The following is a 24369-nucleotide window of genomic DNA, read 5'->3' as shown; positions in this document are numbered from 1 at the left end:
GTCACTCGGTAAGGAAAGCCTTTTTCTTTTGTTATTGCTTGCAACACTGTGTTCTTGTCCTCTTCGTTCGTAAATGTGACTTTAATTGGTCGGTATCTCGCTTTATCGTCTCTTTCTTTCGTGAATTTCCCGATCGGCTGCGTCTCGGTAATCTTTATATTCCTCAGATGGAGCCGCTGACCAATAATTTTGTCATGGATAAATTCTTCGTCCTCGATTTTTGTTTCTTCTTCAGTTTCATCTGTCGATTCATCAATCCCATGAAAAATTAGGTTGCGTGCTGTAGATCGAATCAGCTGCTCCTCCTGTTTTTCTTTTCGAATCGCATCTCCAATGTTTTTCTCGATGTGTTTGGATGTGATTTTAGCGTAGCTCATTGGTGGTCTTTTCTCTTCTTTCTTTTCGATGATGCTTTCAATCTTCTTTTCAAGCGTGGTTATTCTGCTGTCGATAGTTTCTTTCATTTCGTTGACCATAACATTGACGTCTTGTGCTTTCAAATGGTTTATTTCTTCGTCTTGCCTTTTCATTATATTCTCACAAGCTTTGATTTCGTTTTTGAATCCTTCAATTTTTGATGATTCATTTGAATTATATCTTTCCATTACCTGTGGAACGATTTTGGTATAGTTTTGACACTGGAAACTTCTTGATTTGTATGACAAGCATATCTGGATCTGGTAAAGTGGCAGTTCTGTACAAAGATAATGGACTAAACGGTGGCACTTCCTGCATTGTAGGGTATCTTTTAGTGCGTTTTCTTCATTTATGATGCACTTTGACAGGCTGCAAAAGTCGTTTATTGATGGTGATTTTTGATTATTTTCTTGAATTTTTTCCACCATCTTTGAGCATTTTTCAGACGACAACCGTCCATATTATGACACGTGACTGAATCTTTGAAAAAAATGGTCAGCTCTCAAAATCAAATTTCCCCGTTTTTATGAGAAACTTATCAAAATATCAAATATAATATCTTTGACTCCATGGAATGATAACTCGTCTGAGACAAAGTAACTTTGAGCACTGAAGAGTATTTGATAACAAATTATGAAGAATGTAAACCAAAACCGGAGAAATGTTTTCAAATAAAAACCAAAATTGCATGTGGTGAAGTTTGTGAGACCTTTTGACATCACCTTGACTTCAAGACAAAAATTGGTTATCATGAATACTAAAGAAAAAAACATTAAAAATTTAATAGAGGTGAGGAACTAGGGTTGTTTTTTTGGGTGATAAAAATACAATCTAAAATTTAAAAATTCAATTTTCTAAGAAAAAATCAAATTATATTTCATTTTGCAGATGTATCTGCCTTTTTGGACTAATTTCAAAAATTATCGAGAAAAAGAAAAAGAAAAAATCTTAAGTTAGAAATGAAATTTAATGGGAGCATTTTGAGAAAAAAATTATTTTAACTTCCAAGAAAAAAGATAAGTTAGATACTAGTTTCAAACTACCATTTGAAAACTTTTTAACCTTGAAAAATAACTGAATCCCCGATAAGGAAGGGGAAGAAAAAAACTTTATAATCTCAGTCAAAAATGAAGGAAATACGTGGATCCAAATAAATTTAAGTTAAGTGAATTCGAACTGAAAATTATTGCTGGAATAGCGTATTTGAGGAAAGTAATAGAAAAAAATCGAGAAGTTAACCGTGAAAATTTGAAATTAACGGTGAAAAGCTGGAATCTTTAAATGATTCACTGTAAAAGCAAAGAATTTTGGATATCATTTTATCCACTAAGGTAAAATAGTAATCCTTGCGCTCATGAAGGCCTAATGATCGATGAAGTTTAGAAACAAAGAAATTTGATCAAAACTTCAAATTATTGTAAATGATAATGATAAAATAAAAAATTGTACTTGGTCAAAGCTTCATAAAATATTGTGAGTGTAAACTTAATCGAATATTTTGTTCTAGGTACGATATATCTTTTAGCTAAATAAATCCTTCCTTTCATAAAGCTCTAGAAGCTTCTGCTTCTTCGTTTCCATTTCAACCTCAAGGGAATCATCCTCACTACAGCAAAATTGAAGATTTAGCCTAAATTTTCCCTTGCTCCACGATTGAATAAAAGGGCCTTCTTCTATTGTACTGGTTGATAATGGATATGACCAAAAATAACAAACAGAAAACTGATATAAAAAAAGAAAACTTATGAAAAATAAACTGAATGCTAAATGACTTACATTGCCTTCAATCTTCTCATAAGAACCTTGATCTTTAAGGCTGATAAATCTTACTTTCAATCGTTTCAATTCAATATCCCTCTAATTCAACTTCTTGACAGCTAAAGTTCAGTATTTATTAATTGCCCTTTCGTATCTTTAGTATTTTTTTCCCTAACTGATCTGAGAAAAAGTCTAAAACACGTCGTTTATAAGAAAAAAAGTATAAAATAACAAAAGGCTTCGATGGCCGAAGTATTAAGAACAAGTTAAGAACATTTTAAGGCATTAAGGATCCTAAAACACCCGATTTTTTAAGAAAATGGACAAAAATACTCACAAAATGGTGAAAATTAGAACATAGGTTAAGAAAAGCTTTAAGCTTAAAACTCAAAAATTTAAGAACATCTGAAGGCTTTTTTATGTTCCCTTTTAAACATGTAAGTATCATTGTGAAAGTGGGAGGTGAGTAGAGGATGAATGTAATCGACGTCCTACTTTGACGTCATCAACACCAAGAAGGAATGAAATATAAAAATTTTGAACAAAAAAAACAGTTTAAAAAAAATTTTGTTAAAAAACAGTTTAAAAAAAATTTTGTTAAAAAATAAAGAAAAAAGTCAACCTATTTTCTTCAGCCAGCTAGATCCAAGTTTGAGAAAGAATGATATGAATTGGTTGGAAAAGTTAAGACATTCCCACAAAGTATTTTTGGTCAATGAAAAAATTAATTATTCAATAAAAAACCTCGAAACACAACCTCTCAAAAAAGTTTTCACAAACTCAGTTAGAGGTCAAAGAGTTAATAAAAAATTATTTTTATATAGGTTGAAAGGGGGGATTGACTGAAAAAAGTTTCGCCTACACAAACAAATACCGGTTTTGTCACATTAGACAACGTACTGCTAAAATTATCAGTTAAATAAAGATTTTACCGCTTTAAAAAAAAGACTCTTTACAGTATACCTACGCAGTATTTTCAACAATAATCGAAAAACTATAACATACATAATAACAATAACATCCCAAATCCAGGAAAAGTCTTTCTCTATGTGAATTATGCAATCGCTCATGAATGAGAGTATACTTTGACAAAAACATGAAACGAAAAGATGAAAAACGGTGTCTACAGTTAAAAACAAATTATTTTGTCAATATATTCATATCTCCTTTATATTTGAAGGAAACTTAGTATTTCAAAATTACTGACTGGTATAGATAAGCAAGCTCGACACTCGCTTATGCTTCTTGCTCAATGCTCATAACAGCCATCGATGGGAAAAAGATATCGAAGTAAGAATCAAGAATAGGTGAAAATTGCTTGGCTAAGAGTGATGATTATGTAAACCAGAGAAAAAAACACTAGGGTTACAAAGATTTGGAGCCGAACCAGCGCTGTTTGAAAAGATACATAAAATTAGCAATTCTTTTAAAAGAAGCTTCTGACTAATAAAATATTTACGATTTCTGATCAAAAATCTGTTTGCAAAAAGATTAACTTCCTTCGACATTTCGACTTCTTTAGAATACAGGGGATAGTCAGTAACGGTCAGTAACAAATTTACCGATTCCTTCCTTCTTTCATTTTGAAAGATTTGGGCAAGAAGATAAAAATTTCTTTTCTTCTTTTACTCAATAAACATCGAAAAAAATGAGGTTGTGAATTCTAAAAAAAAACTAAATAAAATTGCATTGTATCAAAATACAAAACTTCACAACAAACATCAAATATATGCAAATATGCAACCCCACACATGAAGTTAACTTGTTTTGATGAAAATGAAATATGAAATACATAATCCAATGCAGAAATTTGAAGCTGGCATTAAAAGCTATGTATGCAAATACAGAGAAATAAGAAGGAAAAAATAGTCTCCTACCATTGCTTTTTACATAAAAGAACTATTCTACTAAGCCTCATGCAAAATTTAAGTTAAAGAACAATAGAGTTAGAGAAAAGGTAGAAAATGTAAGAAAAGTATCGAAAAAACAAACATAAACATTTTCATAAATGAAAACCAAATTTAAAAATCAATGTAATACAAAAAAATACAAACTAAGCAAAAAACAATCGTCCTTGAAAGCAAGCTTAAATCTACATTAATTTTGATCACACATGAGGTCTTTTTTCTGTTCTGTGGCTTTATGATTGTTTCCTTCTAATCACATGAATCGTTTCGAGTCGAGAAATAAAACAAGACTTCGCCTAGGATCTCAGTGAAAGTCACAGGTCTAGTTATGATCAAGAAAGAAGGGTTTCTCAGTCAAAATTAAAGCACTTTTGTATGGCCGATATAATAGCAAAAACCTCAATTACGAATAGAGTTTTGAAACTTAATTTTTTATCGGACGAAATTGCCAGAGATCACTATTTTTCCATTACTTTTCTCTGTTTTTCACACAAAAATATTCAAAATGACAGGCTCAAGATTTAGCTTAGCTTATTGTAAATAGATAGTAGAAGTAGTTTATTTCATATTTGACTACTTTATAGTGAGAAAGAAAAGTTCTTGTTTCATTTAATGCAAGAAAATTTAATCTTCATAATGAATCAGTGCAGGATAGCCGGGGTCCTGATAGTTTTCGATTTTATTCTAATGAATGGCTAATGAATGGCTCTAATGAATTTCGTTTTTAGGTTTGTTATCAAAACAAAATCCCAATACTTGCAAAGACACTTCATTTGAAAAAGTATTTTGATCAAAATCATCACAGTGATTTTAAAAGTTATTTAATGTGACTTTTTAGTTATTTTATTGCACACCCCATTCTTATTGTCTTGAATAAGCCCATATAAAATTTTAACCAAAAACTTTGAGTTTATTTTTAGATCCCTTGAAATTCTATCATTGCCCTGAGATCCCTCAAAATCTGAACTGGAGTTACTCTCAATTGGGAAGGAGTAGAAGAAGTAGACCAATGAGGAAAAGGTTACAGAGGAATCTTCAACCTTCTCCAGGCAAATGGTCCCTTTACAAGATGTGGTCCATATTTCAAATTACAGATTAACTATAAAATTTTCTTTATTTCGTGTTTCAAATTTTTCGAAATCTGGTGGTTACTTCTAATATAGCATTAGTATGAAAACCACACAGGCTGCATGACTTGTGTAGAGTGGCTTCAAATCCTGCATTGGAGATTCGACTTTAGGCTTAGACTGTAGCCATTGGCTGTATCTCATTGAGGTAACTCTTTAAGATTTCACTGGATATATTCTTAATTTATCCAAGGAAGAGGATCTGGACTTGACTCTTTCTACTATACTTTGCTTTGGTGAGAGAGCCAGATAACACCACACGCCCTTCTATTATATTCTCAAGATGTTATGAAGCCACACTATTATAAGGTTTTTGTAAATAATAAGGTTTTAAATTTTATTTCTTGGAGATTCAACATACCGGTTTCCTTTATTATTTCAAACCAGAGCTAGAAACTTTGCATTGGAGCTGTCAAAGTGGGCTGATTTTTATGGAAATGATTTCTAACATACTCGTTTTTTATAGCCAAGGTTCTAAGCTAATAGTATAATTTTGACTATAAAAAGATGTATACTATTTGCTTAGTTGCAAACAAACTCGGTAACAACATGATCGTCTTTGCGGAAGACTTTTTGGATACCCAAGGCAATAAAAATATTTTGTTATCAAACAGGCAAAAATAATAACATCTACATTATTCCCAAGAGCAATTAAAATGACAAACTTTTCTCTTTGTTTGGAATGTGTTATTTTATCAAAACAAACAGAAACAACAAAGTGTCGGTTCGATATTTGTTTGGGAGAACACGACAGTCTTTTAAATAACTTTTACTCCAGCAGAAATTTTTATAATGATAATGTCATATAATTGATTTGCCTTTTACAACACAGCTGTTACCTAGGTACAAGATAATTTATCCTGCTTTGTACTTGCTGGAGTAATTTGTTATTCAATAGACTGAAGCTTTCTCCCAAATGACTATTGCGAGAGAAAATATTAGAGTCTGATTGGATGCGATAAAACAAGCTGTACTGTAATGAGAGTTGTTTGCAATCAGGCGTTTGTATAAGTTTAGTGAAAAATCGCTGAACAGAGGTTGGACACCATGTTTGACACTCTGGCTAAGTATTTTATGAATACAGTTAAAGTGTTTTTTCTAGACTGGTCACCAACTGGGCAGGGGACTCTATGCAGGGACAAATATCCCTGCAGACGAGCTAGTTGGACCAAAACACAAACAAGAGATAAGATTATAAAAAAACTAGAAGGTGAAATCCGGGGATGTCAATTGAACCGTTTGATTAACGAACTAATCAAACTTAATTGAACAATAGGTGTTCAATTACCAAACCAAATCGAACAGTAATCAAACCAAGAAATTTTGGTATAGTTCAATGACTGTTCAATTGATCTGTTAATGTTCGATCGTGATTCAATTATAGCTTGATAAGTTCGATCGTAGTTAGACATTCATTCAATAAACGTCTTGCCTTTTTCTGGTCCATTTTTGCAACACCTTTGCTAGTATAACCGAGAAAAATAGCTGAATGATTCCAGAAAAGCACCAAGATACTACTTGAACACTCCTCGATCAACCGAATACATAAGTTCGATTGAGTTTGATTTTAAGAAAATCGGTTCGATAGGGTTTGGTTGACATCCCCTGGTGAAATATAGTTTTATGGTCTAGATCCAGGCTACTGAAATCCTTGCTTCATATCTTTGCTTGGTTACCATCAACTGCTCTAACTTGGGACGATTGGTCGAAACATGGGACTGTTGATATCTGGCCTGTATTTTCACTTACTGTTAAATCTCTTTGACAACAAATTTGTTTTGATAACTCCACCAAGTTTATCAATCATACTTTCTGTCATAACATGTCACGATAACTTTCACTGATAGCACAATCTTTTTAATTTTTTTGTTTTCATTCAAAATGACCGGACGTCGATTGGAGAATTAGAGAATGTTCGCCGCCTAACCGCCTATAAGCTGATGGGATTAATAAATAACAAGCGTGTAACTTGCCGCGCGAGTGACGTCAAACGCTCCATTGTTTTGCCACTAATTTGGTCTTCTTCTTTCCAGAGATTTGCCTGTGTTCCACTACAGATTTTTTTCATAGTTTGATTTAAAAGCCTACTCGGTGCGAAAGAGAAACCGTGTATATTTAATACGCCGTTCATTAAATCAAATCAAATGACTTTGGAGGTTCGGTGAAATGGTGGCCGAATTGCCGTCCCATGTTTTGTCATAATATAGTCCTAAGTTAGAGCAGTTGATTGTAAATATGAAAGCCGAGAAGGGTCAGCGTGCAATTTCTTTTGAAAACTGTTGAGATTTCTTTCAAGCTGTTTGTTGAGATTTCTTTCAAATCAAACTGTCCCGTTCTCAAAAAGTGTTGCATTCCCAAAAACTGCTGCGTTCATGCTCATTCCAAAAAAGTGTCACGTTCCCAAAAATTGTTGCGTTCTTGCTCATTCCAAAAAACTGTCGCGTTCCCAAAAACTGTTACGTGATTCCAGATGTTACTCAGGGAATCCTCTTTTGTAGCCTTGTGGCGCGAATTCATGTTAGTTTTTGAAGAAAAAAAAAGCAGTTCTTTGCTTTTCCTTTTTTTTTTAAACCAGAAAATGTCAAAGATGGCACGTTTCCAGCCTGTTGAGTTTTGAAGCACACTGGATACAAAAGACGTCATGCTTTTTCATTTTCTTTTGATCTGCCATTTCGAAATAAATTTAGTCAATTGGATTCATCCAGAAGCAGCCACCGACGCAAAATCGTCAAATAGCTGTCATTTTCCAGCCAGGAGAATTAAAAAAAAAATGGAAGTCCTCAAGTCTCCCAGGAACAGCTCGAAATTTCCAGCTGCAAAATAGTATTTTGTCCGGAACAGCTCAAGGTTTATGAAAAAAGTTTCTTATTTTCTGGGAAAAGCTTATGTAAACGTGGAGTGTATATTTTTTTCAAAATAGCTGTTCCCATTTGCCAGCTGGAATTGCGCAATATTATGGGAACAGCTTGATTTTTCCAGCTGAGATTGCGTAATATTATGGGAACAGCCCAGTTTTCAGAGCATGTCATGGCTGCTTCCCCTCAAGGAAAAATTATACCATTGAAATCCTGCCCTTAAACTTTGTGTACCAGTGTGTACCCACCCAGAAAGGCTGATAAAAAAAACAACAGAAAAAGTAACAAAATTGGCCAATTTTCAGTGATTTTGCCCCTCAGGACCAGAAAATTATCAAAAATTTGCCCTTGCCCTTGAAACTGATACACACTCACTCTGCCCCCGAGATCTCGATGATTTCTGCCATACTCTGCAAACTGGGGAACAGCTCAATATTTCCAGCTGGAAATGCGCAAAAAAAAAGTGAATTCTTGACCCACATTTTGCTAACGATCTGCGCGTAGAACAACAAATTAAATTGATCTCGCCTAACAGCTTTTATTTTCCAGCTGGCAAAAAACAGGAACAGCTCCAAATTTCTGGCTGATTTCGGGAACAGCTCAGAAATTCCAGCTGGCAAACAGGAACAGCTCAGAATTTAAAAATAAAAAGAAAAAAAACTTCAACATGATCTTTTTCACTTGCCCTTTCTTCCTGCTCTTGTTCATTATCTTCAAAAGTTTGTTTCCCAAGTGTCTTCCCTGATTTTTTTTAGACAACCATTCATTTGGCTTGACTGGGGTTACTTAGCTGCGGGAAGTAAACAATTTTTAATCGGGGAAAATAAACAAAACCCGGTTTGTTCTAATCGGTTTACTTTCCACCGCCATAATATTGACCACCCACCGCCGCGTAATCTCATAACCGATCACCATACGCCATTTCGGAGTTCGCGACGCCATTTTGCAGACGGAGCAAAAAATGGCCGTAGAGGGGCAGAGGCCGGTGGAGATTCCTTTGTAAACAAAAAAGAATCCCCTTTCTAACAACTATTTGCAATTTCCTGCAATTTCTTGGTGGATGGAAAATGGAAAGAGAAGGCTGTCTTTTTGTATTTGTTCACTAAATTACCATAAAAGGGTTTAATTACTGCTTTACCATCGTCTTTTTACAGTTATTATGTACTGCTACTGGTTAGTTAGGCAGGTACAACCTTCTTTTCTGTGTGGTCATAGATATATGCTTTTCTCAGATATATTTTTTATACCTTTTGCTCTATTGGAATATACACTAGTAGATATACACTAAGGCACTGTGGTATAGTGGTCGTTGATCTTGGTTGCTGTACAGAGGCGACTGAGGTTCGATTCCCACTTGCTTGCAGCGGTTCACTTGGCAAGTGAATGAACCTTCGCAGCTAGCTTCGCATTGCCCAGGCCAACCCATGCCATGTGAGGGGAATCAGGTAGTCAGTTCAAGGTGCTGATTGGGTGCTAATTGAAAGCGTCTATATAGTTGTGAAAATGGGCCTTAAAGCCTCCTGCAACTCAACCAAATAGAAATAGAAATTTGTTAAAAGGTTTTAGAAGAATTTGGTGCTAGGGATGGGGATCCTTTTTTCTAATAACAAAAATCCAACCCTTACAAGTGTGGTTCTGAAGAGATTCCATTATGCCCATATGTGTCATATGTCTGTATGTGTATGAACAGTATCAGCAGATCAGAATGGTTTCACACTTTTACTTAATTTAGAAAAAAACAACAAATGACAGAATGAATAAATTTAGCTGAATTAGCAAGCATGGTAGAGAGAAAACAAGCTGTTATTTATTTGGCCTTGTTGATGGTTGATGTTAAATTTTGTAGTAACAAAAGAGGAAGTGCTTTTAATGGCAGACAAATTACTCTCAAAGGAAATTTGAATATTGGATGTATACTATTCTTTTGATAGAATTATGCTACAAGTGGCAACACAGACAAATTTTGCAGGACACATTTTTGTTGGAATACTCCTGATTTTGAACCTGTCACCTGTTCGTCAAAGATCAACCGATGGGTTCATGATATGATACACTGCTGTTATATACAATGCTTGGGCAATTTTTGAATATAAACTATATCTTAGAATGTGTTGTGTATAATCATCAAGATTTCGTGAATGGGCTATCCGTTGAAAAAACCATATTTTATAGACAGTCAACGGTGTAAAATTATGGATTATGTACGGATGAATTTGCTCTCACAACAGCTGCTTAAAGACTTTATAAAAGTGTTTTTTTTCTTACAAAAATTTACTTCTGAATATACTCAAACTTAACTTATTCTTCCTTTTAGTTGAATTTCAAATATATCATCAAATTACAACTACAGCCATTGTTCTCCTAATTAATAGATCTTATTTTTCATATTTTTTTTATTGAGCTAATGGCATTATTTAGCTAGAGATATTTTTGTTAGCCACAAATTCATGTTGAATATATAAAAAACTCTGTCCATCTAACAAAACAATAACAAACTGGTGTATAATTAGCAAAAGTGTGTTCCATTATTTATTATTGCTTTGATGCATGCATGGGAATTTCCAATGGAAAATACCTAGAAAAAAAAGAATCAGAACAATTCTTTAGGAGACTCCTTTTGTTTGATTCCTGTTTTCTTTGATATGATTATATAGAAAGACCCCATTCACAGCATTGTTTTTAGATGTGAACAATCAGGCAATGAAGAATAGAGGACTCTTGGTAAACTAAAGAAGAGAAATATTTAGATTTTGTGTAGTAACATCCGTGATAGATTTAGTCCTAAGTGGAAACTTATATCTTGACTGTTTGAGGATGAGTTTTAATCGAATTTTTAAAGGTTTGTTTACTTTTTGTGTAGACACAACGAGGGAGTGCTGGTGGAATCACCCCAAGGGGCTTGTTTTTCTCTGTCTCAGTCGGGTACAACTCGATAATAGTCCGAGATCGTAGCTTACGGCTTTCCGAAATGAGTCTCTGGTTGAGGCCGACTGCACTCCCGCCATTAGATTTGCTCCGCTTACAAAATGGCGTCGTGAACCCCGAAAAGGCGTATTGCTAAGGCATATGATGATCTGAAAAGTTTCTCCAGCGGAATTTTACAAAACCGCGTTCGGCGGGGTCTGGGAAAAACTATGACACGTGACCAGATACCGGTATCCGATTGGCCCGCAGTTTTCAAGATTTATTTATCATTTTATAGGAAACAATTTTTTGTAAGAAATAAGTAGCAAAAACCTCTGTATCTTTTGAAAAATTGAATATTTTCCAAGAATTTTTTCAGATGATAACAGGCAATTGTACATGGAACAATCGGAATCTTCACCTGTCAAAAATACTAACTTTTTTCCTGTTGGAATGCCCTTTGAGCACCTGAACATATCATGGCTACAAAATCATAAATAATATCATTTAATTTGGAGTTTTGAGACCTTTTCAAGCCAAAAAATAATTTCCAGAACTTAGAGTTGGTATTTGTTTATCTTCCAAATCTATTAAAAAGTTCTCATGAAAGTTTTTTGAAGTCTGATTGCAAAAAGTATCAACCCAAAAAACTGATTATCGAAACACCGCTTAAAAAAGCTCAACAAACATAAAATTTCACCAATATTTTATCCAAAAAGAGTATCCAAATATCCAACAACACAAAGATAGCCTAAACTAGTCAACCTCTTAGTGCTTGAATCAAATTCTTTGTCGGTTGAATGCCTGACAGACATTTCGCACAAGTTAAGTTATAATTGTTCTGATAAAATTCTTCATTCCTCCTAATAATCAAGCAGATAGCAAGAGAGAAGTAATCATTACATAAGAGAACATACCTGTAATAATTTGGTTGGTGTTTGAGCCTTCATCTTGAACAAAAATAAGAAAACATCCAACAAAATCAGTTGTACAAAATACAACTTTCAAAACAGTCTTTCAAAGCTTTCAGGTCAATAAGTATGAGCAGCCACTTCTGTGGGTGTATTTCAGAGCTACACTAAAATAAATAAACAACATTTGAAACATTGAACTTTCCTTTATAAGTCTCAAAATCCATAAAAAATTCAAAACATTTACCAAGACCCAAAACGTAAATTTCAGGCGCCATCTTGGATTTGGTTCGGAACAGAAACGCCACGGTCGCAGTAGAATCGGTTTTGTTTAGCCCACGCATCCAAAGACGGCCCGAGCAAATCGATAAATTTTATGCGAATGCCGCGATTGAATCGTGAAAAGTACTCTGAAATTTCAGAGTGTCGGCCATCAAAGAAAACCCGAGAACCTTCGCAGGTCTTCTTGCAGAACCATTCCCTTTAGAGCGCATGCGTGGAATGAGTGGAGCACGAAGAGCTGCTTGGAGGTTAACCGCCGCGCCACAGCGTATTTTTTCCGTATACGGCGGTTGGAAAAATCTTTGATGGTCAGTTTAAAATGGTCGGAAAAGTCTCGGGTTTGAAAAAATGGTTGGTCAGCAAAAAAGACAAATATCATCTGTTAATCATTTTCAAGCAACATGCTTTTTTTTCACTTTACTCTAGGAGCTGAGTTGTGTCCCGCATGCACATTGGCGTATAGTCATTTTTTCTTTTGATCATGAAAGTATAGTCCTTGAAGAGTCAGAAAACGTGTGTGGCGTTATTTGGATCAGGCTCAAATTTCCATAATGGCGGATTTTAGATTTTCAACCCTTTTTAGCCCTCTTGCTTGAAAAAAAGTTTTTTTTTGACTTCAAACATAGACATATTATATACCAATCAATCACAAATTTTATGCTGATTAAGAAAAAGGCCAAAACCATGGTCTGAAAATTTCGCTATCTAAAGATATGAAGCACTTTCGATTTCGATTTTTTGAAATGATTACTTTTGGTTCCAAATTTGCGTGGCTGTAACATTTGATTGGCTTACTTGATTTACTTGAAATTTTCCGAGGGTCTTGTCTACGTTCCAAATAATAAGATTCAGGAAAAAATTTTTTTCTACATGAATTTAGAAATCCATAATGGCGGATTCAAAATTTTCTTTCGTCACATGGGGTCCTAGGCTCTGTTACCCTAAGAAAAATATTTTTTGATCTTAAAACCATGTATATTATATACCAATCGATCAGAAATTTTATGCTGGTTGAGAAAAAGGTCAAAACCATGGTCTGAAAATATCGCTATCAAGAGATACGAAGTACTTTCGTTTTCTAAGTTTTGAAAACGAAAGTACTTCATAGCTCAAGATAGAAAAATTTTCAGACCATAATATTGACCTTTTTCTTAATCAGCATAAAATTTCTGATCGATTGGTATATAATATACATGGTTTTAAGATCAAAAATAATTGGTATCGTCCGTTTCTTCGAAACTCTCCCGCCGATTTTTTCCCGTATACCGCCATAACGCCATACCGCCATTTTTTTCCCGCCTTTACTATCACTGTAACGGACGATAACATCGTCTACCGTTTGCCTAGAAATTTGACAACCTTCTTAATATTCTTAGCCAAAAGTGTATCCAGATATAATTGGCAGTGGAAACAAGAATGCCTGTAACTTTTGATAGTCCGATATAATTGCAAAAAATGTTTTTGCTTCTTTTAGAAAATCAAAAGCGCTATATTTGAATGTATTTTTTGTTGAAAAGCTCGCGAGTTTTAGCGGTTTAATTTGCGATTGCAAAAATTGAGCTTTTTTTCTTTTTATGCTACAACGGTCATTTTTACACCAGTGGTAGTTCAACCTTAGGTCAAGAAGATTGTTAAATTTCAAGGCAAACGGATAAGTCGTTCGGAAGATATGGGATCCGAAATACCCCATCAAATCTCCAAATATTTAATAAAAAACGGGGGTAGTGATGATAAAACAGTTTTTCAATCATATATTATAACACATTTTACGATCTTTTTACGATAATGACCTCATTGTCAAACTGTGCAAAGTGTTTTGGGAAGTAGCAAAGTTCTATAATTACTTAAAAACAACAAAGGCAGTGGCTGCGTTTAGACCAGCCTGGCATTTGTAATTGCTTGCAGTATTCTTTTGAATTCTATTGTTCCGCGCAATTGTTCGGTTTGTCAAATGCCTAATGATGCCAGCGTGTTGGCATTTCGTTGGCATTTGAAATGCCATTTTGAGCAAAGGAATCCCCTTTTCTGGCATTTCAAATCAAACAAAAGAACCAAAACAAAGAGAAAAAATGACATTTTTGATTTTTTAAAGTATTTGCACGTTTTTTATTCAGTTCTTTCTATAGATTGTAAAATTTGCAAGATTTGCCATAGCCTAGCCCTACGGCAAAAAGTTTTAGTCTTAATGACTGCAGTTTTTGAGAAATTCCATGCTTTTCATTGTTTGATCTGTCAAAGTTTAACTTGAGGGAATCACCTTTTCAGTAATGACTCTAAAAAGACGATTCCTTAAATGCCATGACAGAAAATACAATGGAAAAGCTATTAAAATCGAATCCCTCATGAGCAAATGCCAAATTACAAATGCCAGCTGGTCTAAACGCAGCCAATGTAAGTTCAATGTGCTTATCGTTTCAATAAAAACAATCAAATTGTGCATTCACTTTGTTTCGAAATGATCAATGATACCAATAACGCCAATGCAGCAACACTTTCCAACTTTTAATTGAATGTTCAAAAAAAGATAACATAACCCCCGTTTTTAGTAAAAATTTGGAGATTTGATATTTTACAAAAAGTGCTACCCCTTGGTCCCATATCTTCCGAAGGACTTTTCCGTTTGCCTTGAAATTCAACAACCTTCTTTACCTAAGGTTAAACTACCACAAGTTTAAAAATGAACGTTATAGCATAAAAAGAAAAAGAACTCAATTTTTGCAATCGCAAATTTAACTGCTAAAACTCGCGAATTTTCAACAAAAAATACATTCAAATATAGCGCTTTTGATTCTCTAAAACAAGCAAAAAAAAATTTGGAATTATATTTCATCATTAAAAGTTACACGCATTCTTGTTTCCACTGCCAATTATATCTGGACAGACTTTAATCGCAAATTTCCTTTATCACCATGAGATTGCTAATGCGAAAAAATAGAGATATTAATTCTACGCTATAATATAGTCGAACGTGCGCACCGCACTGGGCTCAACTTCAGATTTTCCCGTTATTAGAAGGCCCAATTGTAACATTTCAAATATTTAGTATTAGGTAGCAAATATACTTTGTCCGTTTTGGCTGAAATTTGGTACACTTGTTCCTTGGGTGAATACCTGGGGGTGTTTTTATCTTAATTTTTTCATTTTTTATGTGCGTTAGAATAGTGTCCTCGTCCTAAGAGCCTTTCAAAATAAATAACTTAGGAGAAAGTTCCTCAAACCTGTGCCAAATTTCAGCCAAATCGGACCGTTTTTAAAGTCTCCAAGCTGCCAGCCTCGTTTTGGTGAAAAACTCGTCCCCAGGCCCCAAAAATCAAAATTTTCAAAAAATGAAAAAAACACCCCCAGATATTCACCCAAGGAACAAGTGTGCCAAATTTCAGCCAAATCCGACCTTTTTTGAAGTGTCCAGGCTGCCAGCCTCGTTTTGGTGAAAAACTCGTCCCCAGGCCCCAAAAATCAAAATTTTCAAAAAATGAAGAAAACACCCCCAGATATTCACCCAAGGAACAAGTGTGCCAAATTTCAGTCAAATCCGACCTTTTTTGAAGTGTCCAGGTTGCCCCAAAGTTTTAGCCTCGTTTTGGCGAAAAACTCGTCCCCAGGCCCCAAAAATCAAAATTTTCAAAAAATGAAAAAAACACCCCCAGATATTCACCCAAGGAACAAGTGTGCCAAATTTCAGCCAAATCCGACCTTTTTTGAAGTGTCCAGGCTGCCCCAAAGTTTTAGCCTCGTTTTGACGAAAAACTCGTCCCCAGGCCCCAAAAATTAAAATTTTCAAAAAATGAAAAAAAAAAACCCAGATATTCACCCAAGGAACAAGTGTGCCAAATTTCAGCCAAATCCGACCTTTTTTGAAGTGTCAAGCCTGCCCTAAAGTTTTCGGACATACATACATACAGACATACATACATACATACATACAGACATTCTCAGATTATAGCTCAACTGAAGTTGAGAACACATGCTAAAGGGAAAGCATTTTCATTTCTATAAAGGAAATGTTGCATGTAATAATAATAATTTAAAGTTCAGACTATTTACATGACCACTCAAATCTGCATATTTACAAATAAATTTCTATAAAAAGTATCAGATATATTATAAAAAGATTTCTGATAAAAATATATTTATAATTGAAATTTCCTACGAAAATTATTTCCATACCCAACATTCACCAACATTCACCCTGACTATCCGAAAACAGATAAGATCAAAATGGTGACCTTGAACCTAGGATGGGAACTGAGATTCCAGAATTTTCTCGGAATAACTGCCATTTTTCATTTTTATCTTTTGCAACCTTTTAACCGTGAACCTAAAGCGGTGTAAAGGAAAAACTGAAATTTATTCTCGACCACTGACATTCCTGCCAGTTCTTCATGGAGCCCCTCTTTTTGACTAGATTATCTAGGTAAATCGTCCACCTCACCTTTGCTATGAGGATAAGGTTTCTCTTTTTTAATAAGTATCATCCCCTTCATCCTCACTGTCAGTAAAATAAACATCACTTTCAACTTCTTCTTCATAATTCAAAAATGTCAATTGATTTGAAGAAGAAGAAGAGTTCTCATTTGATTGCTGTTCTTGCTCGTCATCATCATTTGCTTTGTTGGGAGATGCTGGAAAATCAAAAATATTGGGAGATGCTGGAAAATCAAAAATATTGGGAGATTCTACTCCTTCATCTCGTGACGATGTTGTTGTGCTTGCAATGAAATAATCCTTATCCCAACAATCTATGGAAAAGAAAAAGAAAATCTAGCAATTTAGTGTCAAAATCTGTCAGTGTCGGTCAATAAATTACTCTGCTCCCTAAGCTAACTTTTGGAAGATTTTTTCATCCTGGAATATTTAAGATAATACTGGCACTTAACCTTTTACCAGTGTCCAGACACATAGGTAAGGTAAGGAGAGTGAAGAAAATTTATGAACGCATCAAAATTACTATTACTTTAATCGTAGAAATTTTAGCGAGACTAATTTTAGCGTTTTAGCGAGCTTTCCCTATTTTCGCTAAAACACGCCGAATCGACAGACCGCTAAAATTTCTGGTTATATTACTTTGATACATTTTTATCAATAGAAAGGGTTTCAGTGCAAAGAAATATGCTAGAAAATGAATTCAGTCAATAATGTAACACGAGTATTCGCTAAAATTTATCTACACGAATTTTTTTGCAATCGTGATTCGCTAAAATAAATCCAAAAAAAATCAAGATTTTCCTGACTCGCTAATATACGCTAAAATTAGTCTCGCTAAAATTTCTACAATTAAAGTATCACATGGAAATATTTAAAGGGTTGAGGAGGAATCTTTTGGGTGAAAAATGAAACGCTGGATTAAGTAAAATCTATTCTATAGCTTCGATTGCATCCTAGTGATAAAAAACAGTTAAGTTTTGTAGGAGAGCTACCACCGTAGAATGACTCACCATCGTCTTCATCCTCATCCGAATCGGATAAATGAAGGAATTCTTCGGGCGGTTCGGGATAATATGACGGAGACAACGCCTCTTCACTGAAAACAATACCATCGTCCTCCCAATGGTCATCGTCTACATAATTAGCATAATTACCATCTGCATAATTATCATAATCATCATCGTCATCTTCATAGAAATAATGTTGTTCTTGTTCATACTCGTCATTGAGTTTAGAGAATTGTTGAATGGTTACACAATCTGAGAATTCATGAGTTGTACTAAACACAACACGTTTCTTTGAGTTACTCGGAGTTCTCGATTTTTTCAAAAGTCCGATAAGAACTTTATCTGGTTTCGAAGGAGAAGTCTGTGGAATATCTCGAAGTGAATCGGTACCGGTTGTTTCGTTATTGTTTATTTCGTTACTATGGTTACTTGGTTCTGAATCATCCAATCCCCCATTCGAAGGTGTGTCTTCAACTTGGTTTTCTAACTGCAAAGCTTTTTCAATGATCTGTACCTCACTAGAACAAGTCATATCAGTAGAATCATTGTCACCAGTTTTCACCATTTTAAAAGAATCTATTTTATCGCAAGTTGATCGAACTTTCTCGTCTTGTATCTTCAAAAATTCTTCAAGTTCGTTTTGATTTGAAAGTGCATTCTCAAGAAAACCATTTTCAAAACCCGACTCGTCCAAAGAATCATTCAATTTATTCGAAGGTTCCAAATATATTTTCTTTTCTTGTTCGTCCAGCCAGCTTTCAATGGCATCAAAATCATTCAGAATGTGGTTCAACCCATCCGTGTTTTCCACTAAATCACCCAACATTCTGACCTGTGACTGTAAAGCATGCCACTTACGTTCAAAACTACACCAACAGTTGGTTAACACGTCTAAATTGTCTTTGGTAAAACAATGAAAATCGTTTTGTTTTTTAAGCTGCAGCTCCGTCACGTATTGACGGCGTGATTCAATTTCGCTTGATAACTCATCGTGGACGTGCTTACGTGACACCGTCTCCGTGACATCGTTCATGTACGCTTGCGTGCGTTTCGACGTGCGCTCCATCCACGACCTACAAAAATGGACCAATCGGAAAACGAGATGATAAAAAGAAATCTTGGAGCGAAAAGATTGCATTTTCTTCTCGAAAATCACCAAAAATATTGTTACGAGGCTAACTAACTTTGGGATTCAACTTTTTCTGAAGGAAGTTAGTTGTAAAGTCTTAATCGATTTTACAGCTACTCTTTACAACATCTTCTTCTCTATTTGATCTCTACTTTTTCTTTTCAATTGCTTCCTATTAGAGACTCACCGCGACTAGAGATCTCTTTTAATAGTTTTCGATAGTAGCGCAAACAGTTTATCTGGAAGTTCTTTTAAGGGCGTCTTATAGAGGGAAAATTGAATTCTATTTCACAATGTCCATAAAATAGGTCTTAACATTAAAGAAATGGTCGGAACACTTTCATGTCGAAGAGACACGATAAAAGTTGTTATCGCCAGAAGGAGAATAGAACAACAACCAGAAGAGCATTTTCACTACTTATCCTGTTTCCCGATAAACTCCCGAATGCGGAGAAAAAATCTTCGAGACACCCCAGTTCTTTACTATAAGAGAGTTTCGAACCGTCGGAAAGTGAGAGAGAATAGTCACTCCAAAGCCTCAAGGGTAAAAAAGGTCACCGAAAGAGACTTCTTTAATTTCTGCATGAAGAATATTTTCTTGTCAAAAACTTGATGTCGAATCGAATTTATTCAGAAAGCAAAGCCTGTCGCACATCATAGAAATACACTTACTCGAGGTCTGACAATTGTTTCTTAAAATCGTGAAAGTCCATCACTTCATTCAGTAAATTCTCTTTCGAATCAATCAACATTTTCAATTTTCGCAAATCTTGAGCCAGCGTCTCCATTGAATGAGCAACCAGAACTTCACAGGCCTCGATGTTCAAACGAAGTCTTTCTTTTTCACTTTCCATAATCTCCAGCTTTGAGAGAATTGTCCCGTGTTGGCCCTGTAACGAATAAAGAAAATAAAAGCAACCGTCACTTACAGTACTGTCCAAAGTCAGTCTTAAGTGCTCTTTGTCATAATAAATGAAAAAGATGACCGGAGTCTACTAGACTAATTTCTAAATGTAAAGATTGAAGAAAATCATGTAATTACGTTGGAAAAAGAATTAGGTAGGGCATTAGTAAAAATAGTCATTTCCTCTCAAAATACTATTTAGCTTTTTATCTTATATCTTATATCTCCAATACCAATAACATTCAAATTGCAAACCAAAACCTTGTCAGTCTTCATAGCTATGAAGGTCAATATTTAATTTCTTCTCTTTCAAATAATGTAAATCAAGAATCTCTCAATATTAGTTCCTTGTCTTAACCGATCCTCTCTTGTTACTTGTATATGCTCTTTCAGTCAAATATTTAACTCCGCCGACTCACTGAACACTTTTTATAACATTTTCAAATACAAAGACACGGAAGGTACTTATTCCAACACTCTATAATATCCTACGTAAACATACCCTAGGCTGATGGCTGTTCTGTCAGTTCTTGCATCAGACAGAAATTTTTGAACTAATTATTACTGACTCATCAAAAAATCTGAGAAAAATTAGACTCTCTTGTTAAAACTGGTCGACTCAGCATGACAAATAAGATGTAAATTTTGTATTCTCTTTTATGATTACATCATTTATTATTGAATCGATAAGTCGATTGAGCTTACGTAAGCATTTAATTCATCTTATACAAATATTTTTTATAAGAATAATGTTTTTTGTCTGAGGATGGAATACTCTTTAGGAATTTGTCCAAACACAATTTTCAACCTGTTTCTAGGATTGAAAACGTTCATTCGAGAATACATTTTTGTTAATTAATGTTAATGTATCTCCTGTTAGAATTATGCTTGTTTTTACTCTCCCTTTATTCTTAACAATTTGAAAATTCTCACCCTGGACATACTAGTTCTAGTTCTATTAATTAATCACATAATACACTAACGTATTATCATGATATTAATGCTCTTACGATTTGGTACGATTTGGTTGGTTTTCATCCTGGTATTCTTATAAAGACTATATAAAAAAGCATGAATGTGTTTAAAAATGAGCCTTTCTTTAACAATTACATTGAACTGCAACTCCAATGAATTGACTATAATCAGGGCAGTGAAAAAGTTTGCCTGGAAATTGACTTAAATCAAAAGCTAACGAAGGTTGAAAATATTTTACGGACAAGCTCCTTTATAAGAGTTACAAGATTGTGAGTGTTTCAGAGAACGGCAATGACTGATGAACTAGTCAGATAATGGATATTTTGAAACTAGAACAGCACCGTACCCTGAAAATTATAGCAAGGCTTTTCCAAGACCGGACCGAGGAAATATTGCCTTCATTGATAGCCAAATAAATTCCGATGTTAAAAAGAGTGCAAACCTGGCTTGTAAGCTATATTCTAGTTTCCAAAACAAGGCATAAATAGCCGGCACCAATTAGAAAAATCTGCTAAAACCAGAATCAATTCCAATACTACCAATACTTCTTTTTAACGCAGGTATTACTTTTAATTTATAAGCCACAAGTGCCAAGAAGAAAAACTCACAAAGGTTTAAGAGACTTGTTGCATCAAAAATTATAAAAAACCTCAACTAACCTTCATATCCTCTAGTATTTGTCTCGTTTCTTCGCTACCATCTTGAATTTTGATAATGGTCAATTTTGCTTGTATTTCATTGGTCCATTGATTTAAGACGAGGATTTTGTCACGGAACCGATGTGAATGAAGCCCTTGGTCGAGCGTTTCTAATCGTGTTTGTAATAGATCTTTAACGTCATTCCACAGCTCGTAAATATTGGAGGTGTTTTTCATTATTTGCTGGGATGAAAAAGAAGGTTTAAGTGATGTAGCCAACGAGGTAGTATAGCTCTATAGGAGCTAGGTATGGGAGTAAATAAATGGTAGAATTCCCTTTTACAGCTAATTTTTCTTGACTACACACTTCGAAAACAAAAGAGGGGAAGGTTCAAACCATTGGTACATATAGTTTTAAAGTACAAAGCCTATATGTGGTCATAACTAGAAATAACAAATTCTGTTACAACTCATTATACGTAGTTAACGGAATTCAGTCAGTTTTGTCTTTCAATAGGGAAAATCATTGTTTCAAATTATTAGTGCTGTTCTCTACACTAAAGGTGGAAGGTTACTTACTTTAGCAGACAAGGGACGGCTATTGACCATGTCTTGTGAGAGCACACCAAACTGTGCAACTCTTTCTTCGCGAGCCATCAGATTTCTTGCGAACGATTCAGTTTCCCTGATCAGATGTTCACATTCTGCAGTTGTATTCCCGATGCCTACCGATTAAAATCGGGAAGCACATGTAAATTATTACTTATTTCTTTGCTTTCTTTATATAAAGCACTTAATAGAAGGCCAGGATATAACTGTACAATTTTTTTATGTTTAGGGGGGTGGGGGTTATCATAGTGTCCTAGTAGGTTGGTTCCCCTCCCTTGAAAATTGAAAAAAATCCCTCTGCCCCCCTTTTAGTTCCCCTCCCTAAGGTTTTTAAAATAATCCCCCCCCCTTGAAATTTGTTGTGATTTTTTGCTCATAACATAATACTGCTTCTATTCATGTTATCTCATCCCCATATACAAAGAAAAAATGTAAATTGTCACCACCTCGAATATAAAACACTATTACATGTTTTTAGCTTGAAGCTAAACAAATATATTTTATGTTTTATGTTTGACACCAGAGAACAGACATTTTTTCCTCAGATTTTTTCTCCCCCTCCTTTTGATTGCTTCCCCTAGAATTTTGAAAACAATTTTGCCCACCCTTTCCCCATTTTCTGAAAAAACTACCCCCCACTTTAAAAAAGGGGGGGGGGACACTATGGTTATGGATTGCCCTTATAGTACGGTCTAATTGTGTAAAAATTGTGCACAAAGGCGTACAAGCATGAGACTTTGCGCAATTGTAGTTTAGGGGTCAAAAATAGATTTAAATCTCAGAACCAGAACAGGTTCCCAGGCTAAAATGAATTTTTTTTTTCTCCAAAAATATGTCATATTACATACCGTTGGAAAGCATTTTTCATGCTCGTTTAGAAAAACATTACAACCCATATCTGAAAATGAAGCTAAAAAAAGTTATTGCGGAAGGCTTTTTGAACAATGCAGAAAAATGACGTGATTGCTGACGTCAGCAAAAACTCCAGGACCACCCAAAGACGTTTATGGTTTGTAGAATACACAAACAGGTGCCAATTTTTTGGGTTTGAGATTTAAATCCATTTTTGACCCCTAAACTACAATTGTGCAAAGTCTCGTGCTTGTACGCCTTTGTGCACAATGTTAATGACTTTTGGCACATTTAGACTGCACTATTAAAGGGGCTCCCAAGATACGTTGCCGTTGAAAAGAAGTTTTTTTAGCACCAAAGTTACCATGGTCATCTCGATCGAAATGTGTTAAAATTTAGATCTTACATGTAGGAGTACATACCGTCCGTTTTTATATCGTCGATTTGACCTTGTATCCACGCATCAAGGAAAGAAAGTTCACTTCGAAATTGAAAGAACTGAAAAGTGGTTTTCAATGTCTTGGAACGATTCTTCATCAGAGAATGAACTTCTGATTTCAAAATTTGTAAATCATTCTAGAAAAATAAAAGAAATTTGTCCTTCTTGTCGAGTCTGGTGATAAAATGAATGACCGTTTAAAGGCGGTTTGAAAAGTAAAAGTTTAATAGAAATTGTCTTCCTCTATTAGGAACCAAACGAGCTACTCCTGATTTCAAAATATCGTTATCTGAAAAAATTCAAAGAGTTTCAAGAAACCTAAAAGATTTTTACAAATAGAAAAGACTATGGCAATCTTACAAATTTTTCAGTTATACTGTTCAATAGCTCTTCGTAAGCACCCAGACAACTGCATTCTTTTACTTCCAAATATTCCATTTTCAATTCAGCAAAACGTGACTCGTAAGATTCGTGTTGGCTTTTATTAAATTCGTGTTTTTGTAACATGACTTGTGCGGCCTGCAAATCCTGACCTGTACTGATATCTTGTGCTTTTTCACACAGTTCTTCATATCGTGAATGTACATCGTCGAGGCGTAAAATGATCTAATAAGTGAATGTAAATCATTATCGCGCGATAGAATATGGTATAGCCCACTAATCAATTAGTGGGCCCTATCAAGGTTAGTGGGCACCTGTACCAAGAGGCTTGTCACAGATGAGAAATAATTTTTCGGTTTTTGAGACTCGACCTTATAAAGTGTCCTTGGGACGTTAATTCACCACCACCAGAAAGTTTGTGTATCTACCGTTTTGAAGACGGCAGAGGTGACGAAAAAGAAATTATCATTTTTGACCTACAAAATCGAGGAAGGTAAAAGTAATAATAAATTTTAAATCGACATTTCAATTCATTACCTGATTGACTCTTAGCAGTTCACCCAAAACCTTTTCGCTGGATTTCACTTCGTCCTCGAAATTTTCGAATCTCCGCCGAAATGAGCCAACATTTATTGCAATGTGCTGATGAAATTCCGCAGAGTCCTTCGAATCGATCGATTTCAGCAAATTTTCAACAGTTTCAACGAGCGTTATGGTTTGTTTACGCTTGCAGTGGAATTCTTGTTTGATCCCTATGAACTCTTCCTCCCATTTTACCAAGTCTAAAAGGTAATGGGTATGTGAACAACAAGGGTATGCATTTTTTTTTAAATAAGTGGAGAATATTTT

General features: G+C 34.8%; 1 protein-coding gene across 1 annotated transcript in view; it reads right to left on the bottom strand.

Moving 5' to 3' along the window:
- Positions 1 to 16200: 16200 nt before the first annotated feature.
- LOC136823685 (spectrin beta chain, erythrocytic-like) overlaps positions 16201 to 24369 on the bottom strand; it is a 44010-nt gene continuing 35841 nt past the window's right edge. Inside the window, exons 30-37 of the mRNA XM_067079852.1 lie at positions 24058 to 24302; positions 23500 to 23745; positions 23123 to 23276; positions 21819 to 21964; positions 21261 to 21482; positions 19395 to 19612; positions 17597 to 18666; positions 16201 to 16900 (exon numbers count right to left, since the gene is read on the bottom strand). Coding sequence (XP_066935953.1) covers positions 16623 to 16900; positions 17597 to 18666; positions 19395 to 19612; positions 21261 to 21482; positions 21819 to 21964; positions 23123 to 23276; positions 23500 to 23745; positions 24058 to 24302 — 2579 coding nt within the window. The 3' untranslated portion in view covers positions 16201 to 16622. The remainder of the gene's footprint in view (positions 16901 to 17596; positions 18667 to 19394; positions 19613 to 21260; positions 21483 to 21818; positions 21965 to 23122; positions 23277 to 23499; positions 23746 to 24057; positions 24303 to 24369) is intronic.

This window comes from Clytia hemisphaerica, unplaced genomic scaffold (genome assembly GCF_902728285.1).
Source record: "Clytia hemisphaerica strain Z4C2 unplaced genomic scaffold, Clytia hemisphaerica genome assembly, whole genome shotgun sequence".
In the NCBI taxonomy this organism is placed as follows: Eukaryota; Metazoa; Cnidaria; class Hydrozoa; order Leptothecata; family Clytiidae; genus Clytia; species Clytia hemisphaerica.
This window is presented reverse-complemented; position numbering and strand designations above follow the sequence as displayed.